Source organism: Quercus lobata, chromosome 11, assembly GCF_001633185.2.
Source record: "Quercus lobata isolate SW786 chromosome 11, ValleyOak3.0 Primary Assembly, whole genome shotgun sequence".
NCBI classification, from domain to species: Eukaryota; Viridiplantae; Streptophyta; class Magnoliopsida; order Fagales; family Fagaceae; genus Quercus; species Quercus lobata.
The window spans coordinates 51868136-51891110 of NC_044914.1; the positions used below are offsets into that span (position 1 = coordinate 51868136).

The 22975-nt window shown below is 37.7% G+C and overlaps 4 protein-coding genes and 1 pseudogene across 4 annotated transcripts; all 5 read right to left on the reverse strand.

Moving 5' to 3' along the window:
- Window positions 1-176: 176 nt before the first annotated feature.
- On the reverse strand, window positions 177-3268 carry LOC115967109 (F-box/kelch-repeat protein At3g23880-like). Its single transcript, XM_031086190.1, has 3 exons — window positions 2116-3268; window positions 370-536; window positions 177-299 (listed from the first exon to the last, which is right to left on the reverse strand). The coding sequence occupies exons 1-3, from the start codon at window positions 3266-3268 to the stop codon at window positions 177-179; spliced, it is 1443 nt and encodes a 480-aa protein (XP_030942050.1).
- Window positions 3269-6203: 2935 nt separating this feature from the next.
- On the reverse strand, window positions 6204-7500 carry LOC115969338. Its single transcript, XM_031088961.1, has 2 exons — window positions 7206-7500; window positions 6204-6459 (listed from the first exon to the last, which is right to left on the reverse strand). The coding sequence occupies exons 1-2, from the start codon at window positions 7441-7443 to the stop codon at window positions 6395-6397; spliced, it is 303 nt and encodes a 100-aa protein (XP_030944821.1). The 5' UTR covers window positions 7444-7500; the 3' UTR covers window positions 6204-6394.
- A 100-nt stretch (window positions 7501-7600) lies between these two features.
- Window positions 7601-8352, reverse strand: LOC115967110 (F-box/kelch-repeat protein At3g23880-like). Its single transcript, XM_031086191.1, has 2 exons — window positions 7753-8352; window positions 7601-7606 (listed from the first exon to the last, which is right to left on the reverse strand). Exons 1-2 carry the CDS (start codon window positions 8350-8352, stop codon window positions 7601-7603), a joined length of 606 nt encoding a protein of 201 aa, XP_030942051.1.
- Window positions 8353-11559: 3207 nt separating this feature from the next.
- Window positions 11560-14354, reverse strand: LOC115969006. The gene is made up of 2 exons (XM_031088566.1): window positions 13541-14354; window positions 11560-12798 (listed from the first exon to the last, which is right to left on the reverse strand). Exons 1-2 carry the CDS (start codon window positions 14298-14300, stop codon window positions 12734-12736), a joined length of 825 nt encoding a protein of 274 aa, XP_030944426.1. The 5' UTR covers window positions 14301-14354; the 3' UTR covers window positions 11560-12733.
- A 7955-nt stretch (window positions 14355-22309) lies between these two features.
- LOC115967423 lies at window positions 22310-22733 on the reverse strand (annotated as a pseudogene).
- Window positions 22734-22975: the final 242 nt, after the last annotated feature.

The window sequence follows — 22975 nt, forward strand, 5'->3', positions numbered from 1 at the left end:
CCCCCAAAAGATCATCTTGAATGGAAAGTTGTTTGTTTATGAACTTTGTAGCAGTAACATCAAATTCCAATGCAGAATAACTTATGCCAAAAATTTAGATAGAAATACTATTTTTACATCTATTACATATGAAAAACAGAGCAACAATTTTTTTTTGATGAGAACAGAGCAACAATTTATGTCTTAATTGTACGAAAGTAAATTGTGTTCATCCTTAAATTAAGAAAATCCTTGGTCATATCAGTGGTTATATTTCTGCTAGCAAGAACAGTTCCAAGAGGCAAAGCTCTATAAAGAAGCTGCCACAAGAAAACCACCAGTGTAAAGGAAGCTAAAGAGACCAAGGATTTTTCCAATTAATTTTTATACAGTCACCCTGCTGTGGCCATCGCCACTGCCGTCCAGCCCACTGCTGCTGCTGCTGCTGCCGCCTAGGCCACCACCGCTGCCCAAAGCACCGCCTAGGTCATCCATTGAGCAAACATTGGAGTTCTTCTCCTCTTCCTCCTCTCTCTCACTCTCTCGATCTGTGTAAACTTTTTGAGTAATGAATGATGCCATTAAATAGGTCAGTTGACGTGGCCATTAACAAATTTTTAGTGATGACATGGCTAGTGGTGTATTTTTCAACTATTAGATCTCTTATAAATTAATAGTAAAAAAAAGCTGTACCTGTTAATAATAAAAGTGCATCTTAGTTTTGTGGTTTTCATGTTTATCTCAGCACACGACATATCTTTGTGTTTGACATTTCCTTTCAATGAAGTTTTATTATTTATCAAAAACAATAATAATACAAAAACTTTTCCTATCCTAAAATCACACATGCATATGACAAATACTTCAAATCTGTCCTACTTCATTGGAACATTAACACCTACTAATGATATTAACACAATTTTTTGTTTCTTCCACTGTTAATTACGATCAATCAGGATTCCACTGTTTTAAACTTCAAAAAGGAAGCATAATTCCAACTACTGCCACTTGTTGGACTTGAGTTGAGAACATTTGACAACAATATTCTATCAGAAATAGCTATGGAACTAAACATTACTATGCAGACCAATTAGGCTAATGGGTTTTTAAATGGTCAATGGCGAAAGTACTAAAGAACAAAATTGTTTAGCTATCTGAAATCCCCATTTTGAGCACATTTCGGAGTTGCCAACTACAATGGTATACCCTTAAATACGTCTCATTGCTACTTGTAACATTGATAACACCTACAATGTGCACAGAATTGCTGGATATTCTTAGCAATAATAACAAAATCTATACAAAATAAAGTAGACAGTACTCAATGGAAATTTTCCAAAACCTCAATACACATTGTTACCCACAATTACTTTCACCAAACATAGACACAAACAGCTAAACAATCCTCCGGCCGGTAGACAGTACAAAAACACATCAAAAATATTAATATTTGCAACCTCCACATTCTCTCTAGTCCCTATTGATGTTAATTCAATTAACTGGTAGTGTATAAACTAATATTAACACTGGGTTGATAGTCATTTTCCTTCCATTTTACAGCAACCAGACAGAGGCTAAAAAAAGGAACCAAACAAAATGAGACACAAAGCAAAGCCAATATTGAACAAAATCAAGTAAACAAAAAATTTAATCATTATTAAACTTTTTGTCCAAAATCCTAACAAATGACAGTCACTATTTGGCTGCTGAGAAAGCCTAGGAAAAGAGAGAAACAAAGAAAAAAAAAAGCGCAGGTGAAAATTTAAACTCCAAAATTGACTTAAGTTAGAATTATTAGAACAGGGCCAAGGATTAGCAAAAGGCAACCCTAAGCCTAGCATACTCTGCTCAAGCAGTAAATTTGCTTATAAGAAATGCACAATGAAAAGAGAAAAACAAAATCAATAAGATTGACCTCAATTTAACATTTCCAACTATCATTCCTCAAATGCAATTTAGCTAACTTCACCCATTCATATTGAGAGATTTCTTAAACTCAAAGATGGAAACAATTACAACCTTAGTTTCACAAGTTATATACAAATTTAGCTATTCTAGCTAAAGTTAATTTTCACAATGATGGTGGCAAAACTGAGAGTGATATAATAGTAAAAGTTAATTTTCACATTTACTTACCCCGATCAAGTAAAACCAAGCTCTCCATTGAATTAGCTGAGAAAGCCACCCAATTAGCATTTTCAATTGGAAGAATGTTCTGATTTTGATTCTCAGGGTCAATTGAAGCCAGCCCAGTGGCATTCTTAATGAGAAGTTCACCATTGTTAGTGCAGCCAAAGAAATGAAACGTCCAAGCCCATTCCATCACAAATTTTCTAGTCCAAGACTCGGGCACACCATACTCCTCCATAACCCATACGTGGCATAAGACCCTCCCATCATGCTCATTGCCAAAATCATGAGCAAAAACAAAATTAGCCAGCAATCCCTTGTACACTGCAAGTTTATTGAAATAATTAGTCGCGCCATCTAAGTGATTACGAGGCATCATTATCTCATGGAAGCTCTCATCGCTAATGTCAAAGGACAAAATGTATAAATAGCCGGTGGTAAATGCTAAAGCATGCAGAGCCCCATTATAAAATGAAAAGGGACCCCAAACACAACAAATAGTCCCAAGTTTGGGTTCAGTCACTTCACACCCTCTTAAGGACTGCATTGATGTTACAACCTTCCTCCACGAATCTGAACTTAACGTGTAAATCTCTGCTTCAGCTTCTGATCCATTGAACATCGCATTACACACAATTCTAAGAATCTTGAAGTCGTTGTTCAGAGAATCATAAGCAAATCCAATAGCGGCTCTTTCATTATGCTTGCGATTAAAGCGAGTAGCTACAAGTTTCTTCAACATTCTAATACTTGGGTTCCACAAATAAATAACGTGACAAAGTTCTTTCTCAGGACTAGCTAGGCAGAACAAGCCATTACAGAAACCAACAATCATGTACTTGTCAAAAAAAGGGGGGATTTCAAACCTAGAAACCTGGGTCAGTGTGCGGTCCTTGTTGCAAGCAACCGTACACAATTCTTTGGAAGATGATGAACTATCCTTATCCTCTGTAGTATATAGCAAATACCCACTGTGAGTGTTTGTAGACATTGATGATTCGGATTGGTTGAGATTGAGCTTCAAGTGTTTGTTGATGAAAGTGGTGTCAGTGATGATGGAGTTCCAAGATTTCGAAAAACACCTGAATCGGGTTAAGGATTTCACTGGTAGGTGACCCAGGATGTCTTCTACGACGTCGTCTGGAACACTCTCGCGCATTGTTGCTGCAGTTTGAGACATTAGGAAGGGACCAGGTTCAAGGTTTCAGGTTTTAGTTTGTGTTTTGACTGTTTAGTGTGAAAAAAAAGTGAAATGAAGGAAGGAGCTGGAGGAACATGTTTATGCGTGTCATAAAACTCATATGGAGAGAACAGTGAAGGAAAAAAAAAAATTTTTGGAGATTTGGTGAGTGAATCTATTGGGCCTAAGCCTCATAGAAAAACGACTAAGCCCAAGAAGGCTTTATTTGCCCGAAGTGAATCACTTTCAACCCCCCCTTTTTTTTTTCCTCTCAAAATACCAAAGTTAGTTGGGATGTGGATTAATAATTGCCTATTGTTGAAAGTAAGGTAATAATAATTAAGAGGAGGGGTGGGGAAGATAATCTTTTTGTGAGTGGAGCTTGCCAAATCCACTTGGTAAAACAAATTTCATATTTGTTAGACAAAATTTCATACTTGTTAAACTTTTATCTGAATGTAAAATTTTTAATTATGTAAGGTTTGTACGAGTTCTGAAACTATGAAAACTAGTATCAAGCTTTTAACTCGATATAGTTCTTACCAAACTACATCTTCCAATTTGGTGGTGGATCAGTTGACTCAGTGTAGAATTGATCATTTCAATACCTATATAGAACTCAATTCATTTAATACCTATGTAAAACTCAATTCATTTTGTCAAACAAAATTTCATACTTGTCAAACTTTTGTCTGAATGTAAAATCTTTAAATCATGTAGGGTTTGTATGAGTTCTGAGACTATGAAAACTGGTATCAAGCTCTTAACTCGATATAGTTCTTACCAAACTACATCTTCCAATTTGGTGGTGGATCAGTTGACTCTGTGTGGAACTGATCATTTCAATACCTATGTAGAACTCAATTCATTTAATACCTAAGTTACATGTGATAAGTAATTATTTAGTACACCAAATTCCCTCCCCCCAACAACATAATAGTGAGTGTATTGCTATAAGGAAAAAAAAGAAATATATTTTTTTGGACAGGTTATAAGAGGAAAAATATAATGCTCCAATATAAAATAATTGTCCCTAATATGGGTACTCCTATAGCTTGGTTTGATTAAACAATGTGTTTGACTTCACTTGTAGAGTTCTATTATTGAATTGTCATTTTGATTATAATTTCTAAGTAATATTTTAAGTTCCCTTTTCTGTGTTAGAGACTTGAAAAATCAATTGAGAAACATATGGGGCTGAACATGTGGCTGTACTTGTAACTCACATATTCCATGAGATTAATCCCAAGGGGCTGCAAAGAATCTTGCATTTGAGGAAGCTATAACAGGTTGCTTTCCCCTCAGAAACTGGAGATCCTAGTCAGACTCTATGTATGTATAAACTATTCCCAGCTCCAACCCAAACCCTTACGTACTATCTTCAATCAAAACAAAAGAAAAGCTACCTGCTAGTGCTATGGCTGAGAGAAGTTTGTCTACGTCAAGGCTATTGAAGCCATATGAAGATAGACCCGTCATCGTTTTCAGTGGTTTCAACTGGTTCAAACGACCTTCGGTGACAGAATTGAAACACAGATAGAATAATGGAGTCATTGAAACACAGATAGAATGGTATTCCATTGAAGTACCAGACACAGACGCAGAGCAAAAGCAAAAGCTCAATCCGTTTTCAGTAACAGAGGTTGAGAGATTGAGTTACTTTGCAGTTTTAGGCTCATCTATTTATTGTATTAGCCATTACACTACCCACTGTACCGATCAAGTTTGGAAGTTAGGCCTTACCGGTTGTATTGATGGTTGGCAACCTAATCCTTTATCATCAATTGGTGGTAGAGTGCTTCTTCAAAAGATCATCTTGAATGGAAAGTTGTATTTTTATGAACTTTGTAGCAGTAACATCTAATTCCAATGCAGAAAAACTTGTGCCCATAATTTAGATAGAAATACTATTTTTACATCTATCACATATGAAAAACAGAGCAAAAATTTATGTCTTAATTGTACGAAAGTAAATTGTGTTCATCCTTAAATTAAGATAATCCTTGGTCATATCAGTGGTTATATTTCTCCTAGAAAGAACAGTTCCTAGAGGCAAAGCTCTATAAAGAAGCTGCCACAAGAAAACCACCAGTGTAAAGGAAGCTAAAGAGGCTAAGGAAGTTTCCAATTAATTTTTATGAAGTCGCCCTGCTGTGGCCATCGCCACTGCTGCCCAGCCCACTGCTGCTGCTGCTGCTGCCTAGGCCACCACCGCTGCCCAATGCACCGCCTAGGTCATCCATGGAGCAAACATTGGAGTTCTTCTCCTCTTCCACCTCTCTCAAACTCTCTCGATCTGTGTAAACATTTTGAGTAATGAACGAGCATGAGAAAAATAAGGTGCCATTAAATAGGTCAGTTCACATGGCCATTAACAAATTTTTAATGATGACATGGCTAGTGGTATAATTTTCAACCATTAGATCTCTTATAAATCAATAGTAAAAAAAAAAGTTGTACCTGTTAATAATAAAATTGCATCTTAGTTTTGTGGTTTTCATGTTTTCCTCAGCACACAAGACATTTCTTTGTGTTTGATATTTCCTTTCAATGAAGTTCTATTATTTATCAAAAACAATAATAATACAGAAAATTTTCCTATCCTAAAATCACACATGCATATGACAAATACTTCAAATTTGTCCTCCTTCATTGGAACATTAACACCTACAAATGATATTAACGCAAGTTTTGTTTCTTCCACGGTTAATTATGATCAATCAAGATTCCACTGTTTTAAGCTTCTAAATGGGAGCATAATTTCAACTACTGCTAGTTGTTGGACTTGAGAACATTTGACAACAATATTCAATCAGAAATAGCTATGGAATTAAACATTACTATGCAGACCAATTAGGCTAATGGGTTTTTGAATGGTCAATGGCAAAAGTACTAAAGAACAAAATTGCTTAGCTATCTAAAATCCCCATTTTTAGCACATTTCGGAGTTGCTAACTACAATGGTATACTCTTAAATACGTCTCGTTGCTACTTGTAACATTGATAACACCTACAATGTGCACAGAATTGCTGGATATTCTCAGCAATAATAACAAAATCTATACAAAATAAAGTAGACAGTACTCAATGAAAATTTTCCAAACCTCAATACACATTGTTACCCACAATTACTTTCACCAAACATAGACACAAACAGCTAAACAATCCTCCTACCGGTAGACAGTACAAAAACACATCAAAACTATTAATATTTGCAACCTCCACATTCTCTCTAGTCCCTATTGATGTTAATTCAATTAACTGGTAGTGTATAAACTAATATTAACACTGGGTTAATAGTCATTTTCCTTCCATTTTACAGCAACCAGACAGAGGCTAAAAAAAAGAACCAAACAAAATGAGACACAAAGCAAAGCCAATATTGAACAAAATCAAGTAAACAAAAAAGTTAATCATTATTAAACTTTTTGTCCAAAGTCCTAACAAATGACAGTCACTATTTGGCTGCTGAGAAAGCCTAGGAAAAGAAAGAAACAAAGAAAAAAAAAAGCGCAGGTGAAAATTTAAACTCCAAAATTGACTTAAGTTAGAATTATTAGAACAGGGCCAAGGATTAGCAAAAGGCAACCCTAAGCCTAGCATTCTCTGCTCAAGCAGTAAATTTGCTTATAAGAAATGCTCACTGAAAAGAGAAAAACAAAATCAATAAGATTGACCTCAATTTAACATTTCCAACTATCATTCCTCAAATGCAATTTAGCTAACTTCACCCATTCATATTGAGAGATTTCTTAAACTCAAGGATGGAAGCAATTACAACCTTAGTTTCAGCATCAAAAGTACTAGCTAAAGTTATATACAAACTTAGCTATTCTAGCTAAAGTTAATTTTCACAATGATGGTGGCAAAACTGAGAGTTATATAATAGTTGAAGTTAATTTTCACATTTACTTACCCCCATCAAGTAAAACCAAGCTCTCCATTGAATTAGCTGAGAAAGCCACCCAATTAGCATCTTCAATTGCAAGAATGTTCTGATTTTGACTCTCAAGGTCAAATGAAACCAGCCCAGTGGCATTCTTAATGAGAAGTTCACCATTGTTAGTGCAGCCAAAGAAATGACCCATACAAACCCATTCCATTGGTATCACAAATTTTCTAGTCCAAGACTCGGGCACACCATACTCCTCCATAACCCATACGTGGCATAAGACACTCCCATTACGCTCATTGCCAAGATCATGAGCGAAAACGAAATTAGCCGGCAATCCCTTGTGCACTGCAAGTTTAGGTATATTTATAGTCACTCCATCTAAGTGATTACGAGGCATCATTATCTCATGGAAGCTCTCATCGCTAATGTCAAAGGACAAAATGAATAAATAGCCGATGCTAAATGCTAAAGCATGCAGAGCTCCATTATAAAATGTAAAGGGACCCCAAACACAACAAATAGTCCCAAGTTTTGGTTCAGTCCTTAAGGACTCCATTGATATTACAACCTTCCTCCACGAATCCGAACTTAACGTGTAAATCTCTGCTTCAGCTTCTGATTCATTGAACATCGCATCACACACAATTCTCAGAATCTTGAAGTCGCTGTTCAGAGAATCATAAGCAAATCCAATAGCGGCTCTTTCATTATGCTTGCGATTAAAGCGAGTAGCTACAAGTTTCTTCAACATTCTAATACTTGGGTTCCACAAATAAATAACGTGACAAAGTTCTTTCTCACGACTAGCTAGGCAGAACAAGCCATTACAGAAACCAACAATCATGTACTTGTCAAAAAATGAGGGGATTTCAAACCTAGAAACCTGGGTCAGTGTGCGGTCGTTGTTGCAAGCAACCGTACACAATTCTTTGGAAGATGATGAACTATCCTTATCCTCTGTAGTATATAGCAAATACCCACTGTGAGTGTTTGCGGATATTGATGATTCGGATTGGTTGAGGTTGAGCTTGAAGTGTTTGTTGATGAAAGTGGTGTCAGTGATGATGGAGTTACAAGATTTCGAAACGCACCTAAATCGGGTTAAGGATTTCACTGGTAGCCGAGCCAGGATGTCTTCTACGACGTCGTCTGGAACACGCTCGCGCATTGTTGCTGTAGTTTGAGACATTAAGAAGGGACCAAGTTTATGGTTTCAGGTTTTAGTTTGTGTTTTGACTTCTAAGTGTGAAATGAAGGGGCTGGAGGAATGTGTTTATATGTGTCATAAAAGTGTAAAACTCATACGGAGGAGAACAGTGAAGAAAAAAAAAATGGAGATTTTGGTAAGTGAATCTATTGGGCCTCAGCCATAGAATAACCACTAAGCCCAAGAAGGCTTTATTTACCCAAGTGAATCACTTTCATCCCTGTTTTTCCTCTCAAAATACCAAAGTTAGTTTGGATGTGCATTAATAATTGCCTATTTGTTGAAAGTTAGGTAATAATGATTAAGAGGAGTGTGGGGAAGATAATCTTTTTGTGAGTGGAGTTTGCCAAACTTGCTTGGTAAAACAAATTTTATTTGTTAGACAAAATTTCATACTTATCAGATTTTTGTTTGAATGCAAAATCTTTTAATCATGTTGGGATTGTACGAGTTGGACAATGAAAACTTTGTATCAAGCTCTCAGCCTACTATAGTTCTTACCAAATTGCCACTCTATTGCTTAAACATCTTCCAATTTGGTGGTGGATCAGTTGACTCAGTTTGGAACTCATCGATTCAATACCTATATAGAACTCAATTCATTTAATACCTAAGTTACATGTAATTAGTAATTATTTAGTACACCAAATCCCTTCCCCCACCCCCCCCCCCCCACCCCAAAAAAAAAAAAAAAACATAATAGTGAGTGAGTTGCTATAAGAAAAAGAAGAATTTTTTTTTTTTTTTTGGATAGGTTATTGTCCCCAATATGTATACTCCTATGGCTTGGTTTGATTAAACGATGTATTTGACTTCACTTGTAGTGTTCTATTTTTGAATTGTCATGTTGATTCTAATTTCTAAGTATATTTTAAATTCCCTCTTTTGTGTCAGAGAGTTAGAAAATCAATTAAGAAACGTATGGGGTTGAACATGTAGCTTTACTTGAAACTCACATATTCCATGAGATTAATCTCAAGGGGTGCAAAGAATCTTGCATTTAAGGAAGCTATTACATATTGCTTTCCCCTCAAAAATCACAAAGTTTCCAAAATAGCTCATGAACCACCAATTTCTACGTCAGAATGACTGATTTCTTGGGCCTAATTTCAAAGTTAATCTTTACGCAACAAGTGACAGGAGACCAAATCCCTACAGCTTCATTCTGTAGGGATACTGATCTGAAATATAGACTTCTAAAATTTTTCATTGATGCTATTTACATTTACAAAGCCTAAGGGCTTGTTTGGATTGAGGGGGGAATAAGGGGAGTGAAGGAGAGTAGAATAATGTAGGCTAAAAATAGGCTAATTGTAGGCCAAATATACTCTATTCTACTCTACTCCCCATTCCTTCCTCTCAATTCAAACTGACCATTAAATTCCCAAAGGGGGAGCTCTAGTGCAGCTACAACTTCAACAATTTTAAAAGCCTTCCAACTTGATCACTTGAGCACAATGATTAAAAAGTTATATTTATGTTTTTTTTAAGAAAAAAAGTTATATTTATGTTTAATTTAATATTTAAGATATAGTAAAATACATATTTGACTTTTCTATAGTATCATCCAACAGAATAAAAAATGAAGACAAACCATATGGCTCATTATGGTAGTCCTAAATTTTCAGTTTGAAAAGGCAAACTGCCAACATCATCATTACTCATAAAACCAATCTAAAATATTTTAATACAAAATATGCATTGGATTTTCCTATGATAATCTTTTTCCTTTTTGTATAATTTTCTCTTCTTCTTCTTCTTTTTCCAGCAAGACCAAACTCTTACCTCCATTTAAATGCAGGAGAAAAAAAAGAGAGAAACAAGCTAGTTGAGGTTTTAAACTACCATAGTAAAGGGACACCAACATCGTCAAAATCACTAATCTTGCCACCAGGAAGAGAAAGAATGTCCTAAATCAAAATAAATATTAATTTCCCCATCAAAATTACTATGATATTGACCTAACAATTAACTACTCCAGCATCACTCTTATTCTGTGGAATCATAGACAGCACAACTAACAAACAACCAATGCTATCAACATTCTTTTATTTCATTTAGTCATAAAACCATCATATTAGTTTTGCAAGCCTCACAGGTTTATACCTTATTATATTATATGTTATTTTAATTTAATTAAACTGCAATATTAGATACACTCACATTTTAGGATCAGGATTTAAAACCTTACAACCTAGAAAACAAACGTGGAAGTGTGAAACCAAAAACTCAAAAATCACTATCCCAAAGAAAAAAACTCAAAACCCGTTCCCATAAAAAAAATTAAAAAAAAAAAAAATCAAAACCGTACAACCCAACAAAAATTAACACATAAATTTTTTGACAATATTATTTGAACTCTCAAACCTCTGTGACTCTCTCCCGCTATTTCAAGGGTCTCAAGGCTGCCAACAATACTACTTCATCAGCGTGGAAAAAGAACAGGGTTGATATATTGGTTTGTACCCTTTGTTTGCAATAATTTCAAACATTAGTGTTTTTTTTTTTTTTTTTGGACGGGGGGGGTTAAGGGTTGGAGTTTTATTTTTAAAATCATTACTAGAATCATCTTTTTAAAGAAAATCTCGAACAGAAACCATGAAATACTTACTCTCAATTCCAAAAGGATTGGAGATCCTAGTCAGACTCTATTTATGTATAAACTATTCCCAGCTCCCAACCCAAATCCTTACGTACCATCTTCAATCAAAAACAAAAGAAAAGCTATCTGCTACTGCTATGGCCGAGGGAAGTTTGTCTACGTCAAGGCTATTGAGGCAATATGAAGATAGACCCTTCATCGTTTTCAGTGGTTTCAACTGATTCAAACCACCTTTGGTGACTGATAATGGAGTCATCAAAACACAGATAGAATGGTATTCCATTGAAGTCCCAGACACAGACGCAGAGCAAAAGCAAAAGCAAAAGCTCAATCTGTTTTCGGTAACAGCGGTTGAGAGATTGAGTTACTTTGCAGTTTTAGATTCATCTATCTATTGTATTAGCTATTACACTACCCTTTGTACAGATCAAGTTTGGAAGTTAGACCTTACCGGTTGTATTGATGGTTGGCAACCTAGTCCTTCATCATCAACAGGTAGTAGAGTGCTCCCTCAAAAGATCATCTTGAATGGAAAGTTTTTTTTTATGAACTTTGTAGCAGTAACATCTAATTCCAATGCAGAAAAACTTATGCCCATAATTTAGATAGAAATACTATTTTTACATCTATTACAAATGAAAAACAGAGCAACAAACAATTTATGTCTTAATTGTATGAAAGTAAATTGTGTTCATCCCTAAATTAAGATAATCCTTGGTCGTATCAGTGGTTATATTTCTGCTAGCAAGAACAGTTCCTAGAGGGAAAGCTCTAAAAAGAAGCTGCCACAAGAAAACCACCAGTGTAAAGGAAGCTAAAGAGACCAAGGAAGTTTCCAATTAATTTTTATGAAGTCGCCCTGCTGTGGCCATCGCCACTGCTGCCCAGCCCACTGCTGCTACTGCCTAGGCCACCAACGCTGCCCAAAGCACCGCCTAGGTCATCCATGGAGCAAACATTGGAGTTCTTCTCCTCCTCCTCCTTTCTCTCACTCTCTCTATCTGTGTAAACATTTTGAGTAATGAATGAGCATGAGAAAAATAAGGTGCCATTAAATAAGTCAGTTGACGTGGCCATTAACAAATTTTTAGTGATGACATGGCTAGTGGTGTATTTTTCAACTATTAGATCTCTTATAAATCAATAGTAAAAAAAAAACTGTACCTGTCAATAATAAAAGTGCATCTTAGTTTTGTGGTTTTCAAGTTTTCCTCAGCACACAAGACATTTCTATGTGTTTGATATTTCCTTTCAATGAAGTTTTATTATTTATCAAAAACAATAATAATACAGAAACTTTTCCTATCCTAAAATCACACATGCATATCTTCAAATCTGTCCTACTTCATTGCAACATTAACACCTACTAATGATATTAACGCAATTTTTTGTTTCTTCCACTGTTAAATACGATCAACCAGGATTCCACTGTTTTAAACTTCTAAAAGGAAGCATAATTTCAACTACTGCTAGTTATTGGACTTGAGAACATTTGACAACAATATTCTATCAGAAATAGCTATGGAACTAAAGAACAAAATTGCTTAGCTATCTGAAATCCCCATTTTGAGCACATTTCGGAGTTGCCAACTATAATGGTATACTCTTAAATACATCTCGTTGCTACTTGTAACATTGATAACACCTACAATGTGCACAGAATTGCGAGATATTCTCAGCAATAATAACAAAATCTATACAAAATAAAGTAGATAGTACTCATGAGAATTTTCCCAAACCTCAATACACATTGTTACCCACAATTACTTTCACCAAACATAGACACAAACAGCTAAACAATCCTCCTGCAGGTAGACAGTACAAAAACACATCAAAAATATTAATATTTGCAACCTCCACATTCTCTCTAGTCCCTATTGATGTTAATTCAATTAACTGGTAGTGCATAAACTAATATTAACACTGGCTTAACAATCATTTTCCGACCATTTTACAGCAACCAGACAGAGGCTAAAAAAAAGAACCAAACAAAATGAGACACAAAGCAAAGCCAATATTGAACAAAATCAAGTAAACAAAAAAGTTAATCATCATTAAACTGTGTCCAAAATCCTAACTAATGACAGCCACTATTTGGCTCCTGAGAAAGCCTAGGAAAAGAGACAAACAAAGGAAAAAAAAAAAGCGCAGGTGATAATTTAAACTCCAAAATTGACTTAAGTTAGAATTATTAGAACAGGGCCAAGGATTAGCAAAAGGCAACCCTAAGCCTAGCATTCTCTTCTCAAGCTGTAAATTTGCTTATAAGAAATGCACACTGAAAAAAAAAAAAATCAATAATATTGACCTCAATTTAACATTTCCAACTATCATTCCTCAAATGCAATTTAGCTAACTTCACCCATTCATATTGAGAGATTTCTTAAACTCAAGAATGGAAACAATTACAACCTTAGTTTCAGCATCAAAAGTACTAGCTAAAGTTATATACAAGTTTAGCTATTCTAGCTAAAGTTAATTTTCACAATGATGGTGGCAAAACTGAGAGTGATATAATAGTTTAAGTTAATTTTCACATTTACTTACCCCCATCAAGTAAAACCAAGCTCTCCATTGAATTAGCTGAGAAAGCCACCCAATTAGCATCTTCAATTGCAAGAATGTTCTGATTTTGACTCTCAGGGTCAATCAAAACCAGCCTAGTGGCATTCTCAATGAGAAGTTCACCATTGTTAGTGCAGCCAAAGAAAAGAACCGCCCAAATCCATTCCATTGGTATCACAAATTTTCTAGTCCAAGATCCGGCCACACCATACTCCTCCATAACCCATACATGGCATAAGACACTCCCATGATGCTCATTGCCAAGATCATGCTCATTGCCAAGATCATGAGTGAAAAAGAAATCAGCCAGCAATCCCTTGTACACTGCAAGTTTAGTGATATTTATAGTCCCTCCACCTAGGTGATTACGAGACATTGTTATCTCATGGAAGCTCTCATTGCTAATGTCAAAGGACAAAATGAATGAATAGCCGATGGTAAATGCTAAAGCATGCAGAGCTCCATTATAAAATGTAAAGGGACCCCAAACACAAGATATAGTCCCAAGTTTGGGTTCAGTCACTTCACACCCTCTTAAGGACTGCATTGATGGTACAACCTTCCTCCATGAATCCGAACTTAACGTGTAAATCTCTGCTTCAGCTTCTGATTCTTTGAACATCGCATTACACACAATTCTCAGAATCTTGAAGTCGTTGTTCAGAGAATCATAAGCAAATCCAATAGCGGCTCTTTCATTTTTCTTGCGATTAAAGCGAGTAGCTACAAGTTTCTTACACATTCTAATACTTGGGTTCCACAAATAAATAATGTGGCAAAGTCCTTTCTCATAACTAGCTAGGCAGAACTAGCCATTACAGAAACCAACTATACTGTACTTTTCAAAAAAAGTGGGGATTTCAAACCTGGAAACCTGGGTCAAAGTGCGGTCGTTGTTGCAAACAACCGTACACAATTGTTTGGAAGATGGTGAACTATTCTTATCCTTTGTAGTATATAGCAAATATCCATTGTGAGTGTTTGTGGATATTAATGATTCGGATTGATTAAGGTTGAGCTTCAAGTGTTTGTTGATGAAAGTGGTGCCAGTGATGATTGAGTTAAAAGACTTAGAAACGCACCTGAATCGGGTTAGGGATTTCACTGGTAGCCAACCCAGGATGTCTTCTACGATGACGTCTGGAACACGCTCGCGCATTTTAGTTTAAGGTTTTAGGTGTTACTTTGTGTTTTGAGTTGAGTGTGAAAAGAGTGAAATGAAGGAAGGAGCTGGAGGAGAATATGTTTTTGTGTGTCATAAAAGTAGTGAAGGAAAAAAAAAATGATGGAGATTTTGGTAAGTGAATCTATTGAGCCAAGCCTCAGCCTAACCAGAAAGCCCAATAAGGCTTTTTATACCCACGCACCTGTTAATACTCGGCTAAGCCCAAGAGAACAGAACCGGAAAAATGAAGAAAACAGACCTTGTCCTTGGTGGAATATACCACGCACCTGTCCATAGCATCAGTTGGTGGTGCCAACAAATTTTAGAAATTTGACACTACAAAAAGTTGCTATATTTATTTTACTACTGCACTTTACAAAATACTTTTTTTTTTTTTTTGAAACCGACCTTTTCATTCATTCAGATAAATGTAAATAATCCAAATACAGGGCTTCTACAGCAGGTGGTGGAGTTTCCTCCAACCATATCATTTCCTCAACTACATTTTTAGCATGCCTAGCAAGTACGTGTGCCACTGAGTTAGCACTTCGCTTCACATGAATAAACTAATCCCATCTAAGTCCTGTTGCAAGCCACTGGATATCTTGGACAAAGTGACCAAGCCGAGACAAGTTAGGTCCACCATGTGAAAGTGAGGACATCACAGCCACATTGTCTCCCTCGATGAGCAGCTCCGAAAAACCTGCATCAATTGCAAATTCCATCGCCTTTCGACAAGCCAGCATTTCTGCCTCTTCACTGTCCTCAACCGGCGGTCCTTTTGCAGACATGGCTGCCATGACCTCTCCATTGTTCCGTATTATTACTCCAACTCCAGAGCAGTTCAACTCCTTGAAGATTGCGGCATCAAAGTTCAGCTTGTAGACCGGATCCGTAGGGGCAACCCAGGTATTTGTATTCAATCGTGGCAGCTGGGGATTCAACTGGTCTTGTGACTGTTGAAACTCATTGAGGAAATCCCATGCCCTCTTATTGAGCCATCTCGGGTCTCTCATTTTTCCCCCATGAACTATGGTATTTCTTTGGCTCCAAATCAGCCAAGACTGAACCAGGAAAAGCTCGAACTCAGCCGTGGTTAACCGGATCATCAGTTCTTGAAATAATTGAAGAACATCCTGTTGACCCACGCTCCATTTTTGCAGCCGAACCAAGCTACCCGCCCAGACATCCCTTGCAACGACACAATCCCACAGAGCATGGACCCTTGTTTCGGCCTTTCTTGAACAGAGCATACACACATCTTCGTCCATGACTTTTCGTCGCCTAAGATTGGCTCGGGTTGGCAGAATATTTTGACAAGCACGCCACCCAAACACTTTAATTTTCTTAGGCACGTTAAGCATCCAAAGTTTAGACCACACCTGAACACCAATCGGCCTGGTTGATGTTTCTGCCCATGACTCCATCTTCTTAAGCTGTCTTGCCACATGGTAGCCCGATTTGACCGAATAAACTCCCTTCTTTGTATGTAACCACATTATCACATCTGAGGCTTGTCTATGGCTTAGGGGAATTTTGAGAATAGCATCGGCATCCTCCTTATGGAAATTTACCCGTATTATTTCACTATACCACATTTTCTGCTCCTAGTTAATGAGGTCCGAGACAAACCAACCACCCTCCTCCATCCTAGGTGGATGCAAAACTCCATTCGTTGGGTAATTCGGGATCCACTTATCCATGGAGACTCTAATATTTGAGCCATCTCCCACTCTCCAACAACATCCAGATTTTAGGATTGGAATCGCTGCCATTATACTCTTCCACACATAAGAGCAATTAGGAGAAGCCGAGGCATCCAAAAAGTGGCTCCTCGAGAAATACCTAGCTTTGAAACACTTGACCATCAGAGAGTCTTGCTGCTGTATTAGTCTCCATCCCTGTTTTGCCAACATGGCAAGATTAAAAGGTTAGGTCTCTAAAGCCCAAACCTCCCATCTTCTTAGCTTCGGTCAATTTATCCCAGCTTTTCCAGTGAATTTTCCTCTCCTCTCCTTCCTGCCCCTACCAAAATTTGGCACACATAGTATTGAGTTCGTCACAAAGTTTCTTGGGTAATTGGAATACCCCCATGGAATACGTGGGGATAGATCAAGCCACTGCCTTTATTAATACCTCCTTCCCACCTCTAGATAGCATCTTTCCCTTCCACCCTTGAAGCTTCTTCCATACCCTATCTTTCAGGTAAGCAAATGAGTGGTATTTAGCTCGCCCTACCAGCGTGGGCAAGCCCAAGTACGTCTCAAACCGATCCACCTCCTTTACTCCTAAAGAATCTTTGATCCATCTCTTCTGCTCAAGTGGTGTGTTACCACTAAAGTAAATGGAAGATTTCTCCAAACTAATGCATTGACCCGATGCCCCAGCATACACCTGTAAGATCTTTGAGATCACCTGGACTTCATTTTGAGTAGCTTGACAAAATATCAATGAGTCATCTGCAAACAAAAGATTAGTGATTCTTGGGGCCCTCCTGCAAATGGATACCCCTCTGATTTGTCCCTCCATTTCTGCTTTATGAAGCAATGAGGTGAATCCTTCTGTACATAAAAGAAAAAGGTATAGTGAAAGATGCTCTCCTTGTCGGAGACCCCTAGAAGGAGTAATATGACCATATGTTTTTCCATTTATTAGGATAGAATAAGATGGTGTAGTAACACAACACATGACTCTATCCACCCACACCTCAGGAAAACCCAATTTAATCATAATACCCTTTAGAAAGCTCCACTCAACCCGATCATATGCCTTACTAACATCCAGTTTAAGAGCAAGAGACCCTTTTTTTCCTATTTTCCTACCATGTATAGTATGTAAGGTCTCATATGCAACCAATACATTATCTGTTATTAGGCGGCCAGGGACAAATGCACTTTGTGTTGGGGATATAATTTGGGGTAGAATTTGTTTCAGTCTATTGGCAAGGACTTTGGATATTATTTTATATATGACATTGCAAAGGCTAATTGGTCGGAAATCAAACATTTTTTCAGGGGATTTCACCTTGGGTATAAGAACAATATAAGTAGAATTTATCTCAGACACCATATGACCAGAATTTAAAAAATCTAACACTGCTTTAACCACCAAATCACCAACAACATGCCAAAATTTCTGGTAAAAAAGAGCATTCAGACATGCAGTATGTTTTGACCTCATCTGCACTGAATGTACTAGACAAAACATACTGCATGTCTGGAGTAATTTTTGGATTGACAGTGTTTAGACACTCCTCCATCCTTTCACATGTGCCTGCCTTGAACAAATTCTCAAAATACTCTATCGCCACCCCAGCAATACCATCTTCCTCTTCAACCCACCTATCCTCTACATTTTTAATGCTTTGGATATGATTTCTCCATCTTCTTTGCGATGCCTTTGAATGGAAAAACTTTGTATTCTTATCTCCATGTTTTAGCCAAGAAATTTTGGACCTCTGTGCCCAATAAATCTCTTGCTTGAGCAATAAAGCGTCAAGATTTTTGCTGGCCACCAAGAACTCTGCTTTGCTTTCCTCCGTTAGCTCTGCCTCATTCAGCTGTTCTATTTGCCTTTGAAGCCTCTTTATTTCCTCAGATTGGGGATGAGTTTTAGAAGATCCCCATGCATTAAGGTCCATCGCACAAGCAGCCACTTTTTGCTTCACCAAATCCAATGATGATGAGTCGGCCCCACCACATTCCCATGCATGCTTTATCACGTCTTCACAATCCTCATGCAAGAGCCAATTTTCCTCAAACTGAAACCTTCTTCTTCCTACATGCCGTACCTTCTTTGAACCAAGAACCTGCAAAATAATGGGAAGATGGTCTGAGGCGTGAGAAGAAAGGTGGGTCACTGTGCTTCTTGGAAATTTTACTCTCCAATCAATAGATGCTGTGGCTCGGTCTAATCTCTGTCTAGTGTTCGCGTCTCCAGGCCGTTTATTATTCCATGTATATTGATAGCCCCGAAATCCCAAGTCCTCTAATTGAAAATCATCCAGTGCCTCTCGAAACACATCCATTTGGGAATGGTCTGGTGGTCTTTTGCTTAGCTTCTCTGTAGAGTTAAGAATTGCGTTAAAATCTCCCAAACACACCCACGGCCCGTCAGTAATTTGCCTAAGCTTCCTTAGAAGTGCCCATGACTTTATTTTCTCTCTTGCCTCCAGCCATCCGTAGAAACCCGAAAGGAACCACACGAACCCATCCTCCTCAACCACCTTGGCCAGAATATGGTTAGTCGTGTAGTTGATAATTTCTAGCTGAATGTCTTTCTTCTATATTAATGCAAGTCTACCCCCTGTATTAGGATACTTCATTATGAACCGGTTAGGGAATGGTAAGTCACCACAATGTTCATCAAAACCCTCCTTATCCAATCTTGTTTCCATCAAAAAACAAACCATAGGAGCTTGATCCCTCACAAGTTTGCAAAGGCTTCGAACTGTCCAAGGGTTCCCAAGCCCTTGGCAGTTCCAGCTTAATAGTTTCATGGCTTCCGGCAAGGATGACCCACCACCCTCGCCGATATCTGGTCGTCATCTTTGTCATCTGCTTCCGTCTTACTCTTCTTCCCAGTCTGTGCTTCACAACCCGTATGGCTGTCTCTATTTTCTGGTTCCGTAGCACTTCTTTTTCCTAACAACAATAGGGGTTGTTTACTTCCTTTCTCATTCGGCCCATGAAACTCACGTCGTAACCTAACCCAAGTTGATTTAGGCTTAGTCACTTCAGGCCCATCATGCATGTTGTTCACCACGTAATCCGTATCAGCTTGGCCTTCCGGAATTATCACGCACTCATTACGTGCATTCTCTCCAGCCGTTTCATCTTCTCCCAACTTTCCCGTTGTTAACTTCCTATCAATCTTCAAATCCCCATTAACTCCTCCAATGATTTCTGTATCCGCCTCCACAACAGCATTTAATTCCGATATACGTAACGCACTATCAGTTACGTTTCCAGAAATCTCGGTTTCATCATCCACGCGTCTCCCCACCTCCTTAAGGTTTTCGTTAGGGCTTTTCTCCACCGCCGAGCCACTAGATTGACCGGAAGGCTTGACTCCATTGCCCACTCCTTTATCGGAGTTTTTTTCTGCATAACGTTTCGTTGGTGATATACTCCGACCCCCTATCGCTTTAAGCCAGTCACCGTATTGGTAGTTCATCTCAGAGCCACTTTTTGTCGCAGTAAAATGGCTGGCACAGTGACGCAAATCGTGCCCCAGTAATCCACAGTAATGGCAGAACAAGGAGAGGCGCTCATATTTAAACTTAACCCATGAGCGTTCCCCGTCGGACCCAGCTATGAACCCACCTCTCCGGAGCGGCTTTGAGATCGGCAAGGCTACCTTAACCCTCATAAAATAGTTTGGGTCCTCCTGCTTTCTTCTATCTTCAACCTCCACCACCTCTCCTAGTCTGCCCCCCACTTCCTTGGCTACATGGGATGACACCATATTGAAGGGTGCACCCCATATCTGGACCCAAAGGGCAGCATGTTGGAGCTGAACATTTTCTGCTTTCATCCCTTTTTTCCACCGTGTGAGCAGTAGCAGTTGGTTATCAAAAGACCATGGCCCACCCCTCAGTATTCGTTCCATGTCAAACTCTGTATCAAACTTAAACTGGAATAGATTAGAGCCCACTTCAACAATCTGCACCTTATCTTCCAAGCCCCATGCTCTCCGTAATATGTTTTTCGCTGCCTTCTTGTTAAATGGTTTGCACGTGAGAAACTTGCCAATCAAACTCATAGTGTAGCTCTCAATCTCAGATCGACGTCCTTCATCTGAAATGGTTATCGTTTCTTCTTCGTCAGCAGTCAACTTCATATTCTCCAAGCAGTTAATCACTTCATCCGCCATTACCTTCCAAGAGCTTTATTATTGTGATAATTCTCAGAGAACACGGTAAAGAAAAAGCTAGAATCAAATACCCTTAGGCCAAGCCAAGGGAGGGAGAAGCTCGTTGAGAACGAGAGAAAGCACTCCTACTGAGAGGAGAGAAAATGTTGTGTTTTACAAAATACTCAATATCAATGGTTTTATTTTAGCATTCAACACAATAAAATAATATAAACAATACAATAAAATTATATATTTATTACAATAAACAACAACCACCACCACCACCAACACAATAAAATTGTTTTACTTTTAATAATAATTTTTTTTACCATCTTAGCTATAGTGTATAGCCATATTTTTTTTTACCATCTTAGCTCGACAACCAATTTTTTTTGGTTTTCTCTCCACCATTGCAACATGCTTTTTAGTATTGGTGGTACTAAAAATAGTAGGTGAAAATGCACTTTTGATCCCTACATTTTTAACCGATTCTCGATTTAGTCCCTAAATTGATTTCACTCCTAGGTCAATCCCTGATTTCATAAAATCATTTTTATTTTGGTCCCTGCCATCAACCCAATAACAGAAAATGCATATGTGGCAAATGGAATGCATTGTTTATTGATATAGCTAATAAAATAATAATAAAAAAAAATTATATTTAGCATTTTTTAAATGCCACATCAGCATTTAAATTAATAAAAAAGGCCAACTCAGAAAAAAAAAATTAAAAAGTAAATTAAATTTAAAAAAAAAAACCTTAAATCTAATTTAAACTAAAATTATTTCTTAAAAAATCAAAAATCATTATCTTTTTAATTCTTTTTTTATTTTGTTTTTATTTTTCTTTAACCTCATCAGCTTTAAAAAAAATCCCAACACTGATCTCAAATTCTCTCACTCTCTTCATGCTCAATGGATAGAATCTCTTAGGGGCCGTTTGGATTGAGTTTTTTGATAACTCAATTCTCAGTTTCCATAACTCATAACTCAAAAATGGTGGGACCCATAGCAAAAAAGTTGTTTGGCCAAACGATAACTCTGTTTCCATAACTCTGTTTCCATCACTCAATTCTCTGATTTTTGAGTTATGAGTTATGGAAACTGAAAACAACAAAAGGCTGTTTTTAGTTTCCATAACTCATAACTCAATGGCATTTCCGTAAATAAACACACATGAGGGACCCACAGCCGCAACTTTTGACCACCTTTTGACTTTTTTTTTTTCTTTTTCTTTTCTGGGTTGGCGTTGGCTGTTTTTTTTTTTTTTTTTTTTTTTTTTTTTTTTTTTTTTTTTTTTTTTTTTTTTTTTCTGGGTTGGCGTTGGCTTTTTTTTTTTGGTTGGCGTTGGCTCTCTTTTTTTTTCTTTTTCTTTTCTGGGTTGGCGTTGGCTTTTTTTTTTTTTTTTTTTTTTTTTTTTTTTTTTTAAGTACCTAGACTCACCAAACTTAGTGAAAAAAAAAAAAAAAAAAAAAAAAAAACCAGAGAACAGCCAACCCAGGAGGGAAAAAAAAAAAAAAAAGAAGAACTGCTAGTGAAAAAAAAAAAAAACACTGTACCGTGACAGGTGTGGGCCCTCCAAATAGTGTGAAAAATAGTGAGTGATGAAAATTGAGTGATGAAGACAAACGGATGTGAAAAATTGAGTGATGAGTGATGAGTTATGAGTGATGAGTGATGAGTGATGGAAATTAAGTGACGAAAATTCCTTACCCAAACAGGCCCTTACTCTCCACTATCCATAGCCGGAGCTCACTCGCCCTTCATCTTGAGGTAGAAGACCTTGGAGTCGCCGGTGGCAACGAAGGGGATGAGTCTGGTGTCAAGGAGCTTGAGGATTCCGTCGCAGATGTTGGAGAGCTCTGACTCGATCTTGGATATGTAGTCCCGGATCATGGACACGTGGTCCTCGTTGCTGCGACTTTCCTCCTTCTGCTCGATCGAGGAGATGATGCGCCACGAGGCTCGCCTCACGCCGATCACGTTCTTGTATGCCACGAAGAGAAGGTTTCGCTCCTCGACGGTGAGCTCCTCGCTCTCCACCGCCGCCGAGACCTTCTCCATGAACTCCACCATCTCCTCATACCGCTAGGCTTGCTCAACAAGCTTCGCCATGTACACATTCTCTTTGTGAGCCAAGGGTGTCACCGTCATTGTTTTTGATTGGTGGTCGTATCTGTTCATGTGGGTTTCGGATTGCAGGATCGGTGGCTTGATATGGCTTGATCGGTGGGTTTCTGATGTGTTCACTTGTTGCTGTATTTATTTTAAATTTCTGGGTTTGTCTTTTTTCATGTGGATTTGATGATTTTTCTGGGTTTATGGGTTTGATTTGTTTGAGGTTTCGATGGAGGATAGGATTTTGTATGTATTTTAAGCATCGGTTTATTAAATGT

Excerpts from the sequence above, each read along its gene's own strand:
- LOC115967109 (XM_031086190.1), bottom strand. The coding sequence starts at position 3,268 with ATGCGCGAGAGTGTTCCAGACGACGTCGTAGAAGACATCCTGGGTCAC. Across the intron at positions 537-2,115 it reads CTTGGTTTTACTTGATCGGG|TTTACACAGATCGAGAGAGT; the intron begins GTAAGTAAATGT and ends TTACTCAAAAAG. Across the intron at positions 300-369 it reads ATGGCCACAGCAGGGTGACT|CTTCTTTATAGAGCTTTGCC; the intron begins GTATAAAAATTA and ends TTCTTGTGGCAG.
- LOC115969006 (XM_031088566.1), bottom strand. The coding sequence starts at position 14,300 with ATGTGTAAGAAACTTGTAGCTACTCGCTTTAATCGCAAGAAAAATGAA. Across the intron at positions 12,799-13,540 it reads CTTGGTTTTACTTGATGGGG|GAGGATTGTTTAGCTGTTTG; the intron begins GTAAGTAAATGT and ends GTCTACCTGCAG.
- LOC115967110 (XM_031086191.1), bottom strand. The coding sequence starts at position 8,352 with ATGCGCGAGCGTGTTCCAGACGACGTCGTAGAAGACATCCTGGCTCGG.
- LOC115969338 (XM_031088961.1), bottom strand. The coding sequence starts at position 7,443 with ATGGAGGAGTATGGTGTGCCCGAGTCTTGGACTAGAAAATTTGTGATA. Across the intron at positions 6,460-7,205 it reads CTTGGTTTTACTTGATGGGG|GAGGATTGTTTAGCTGTTTG; the intron begins GTAAGTAAATGT and ends GTCTACCGGTAG.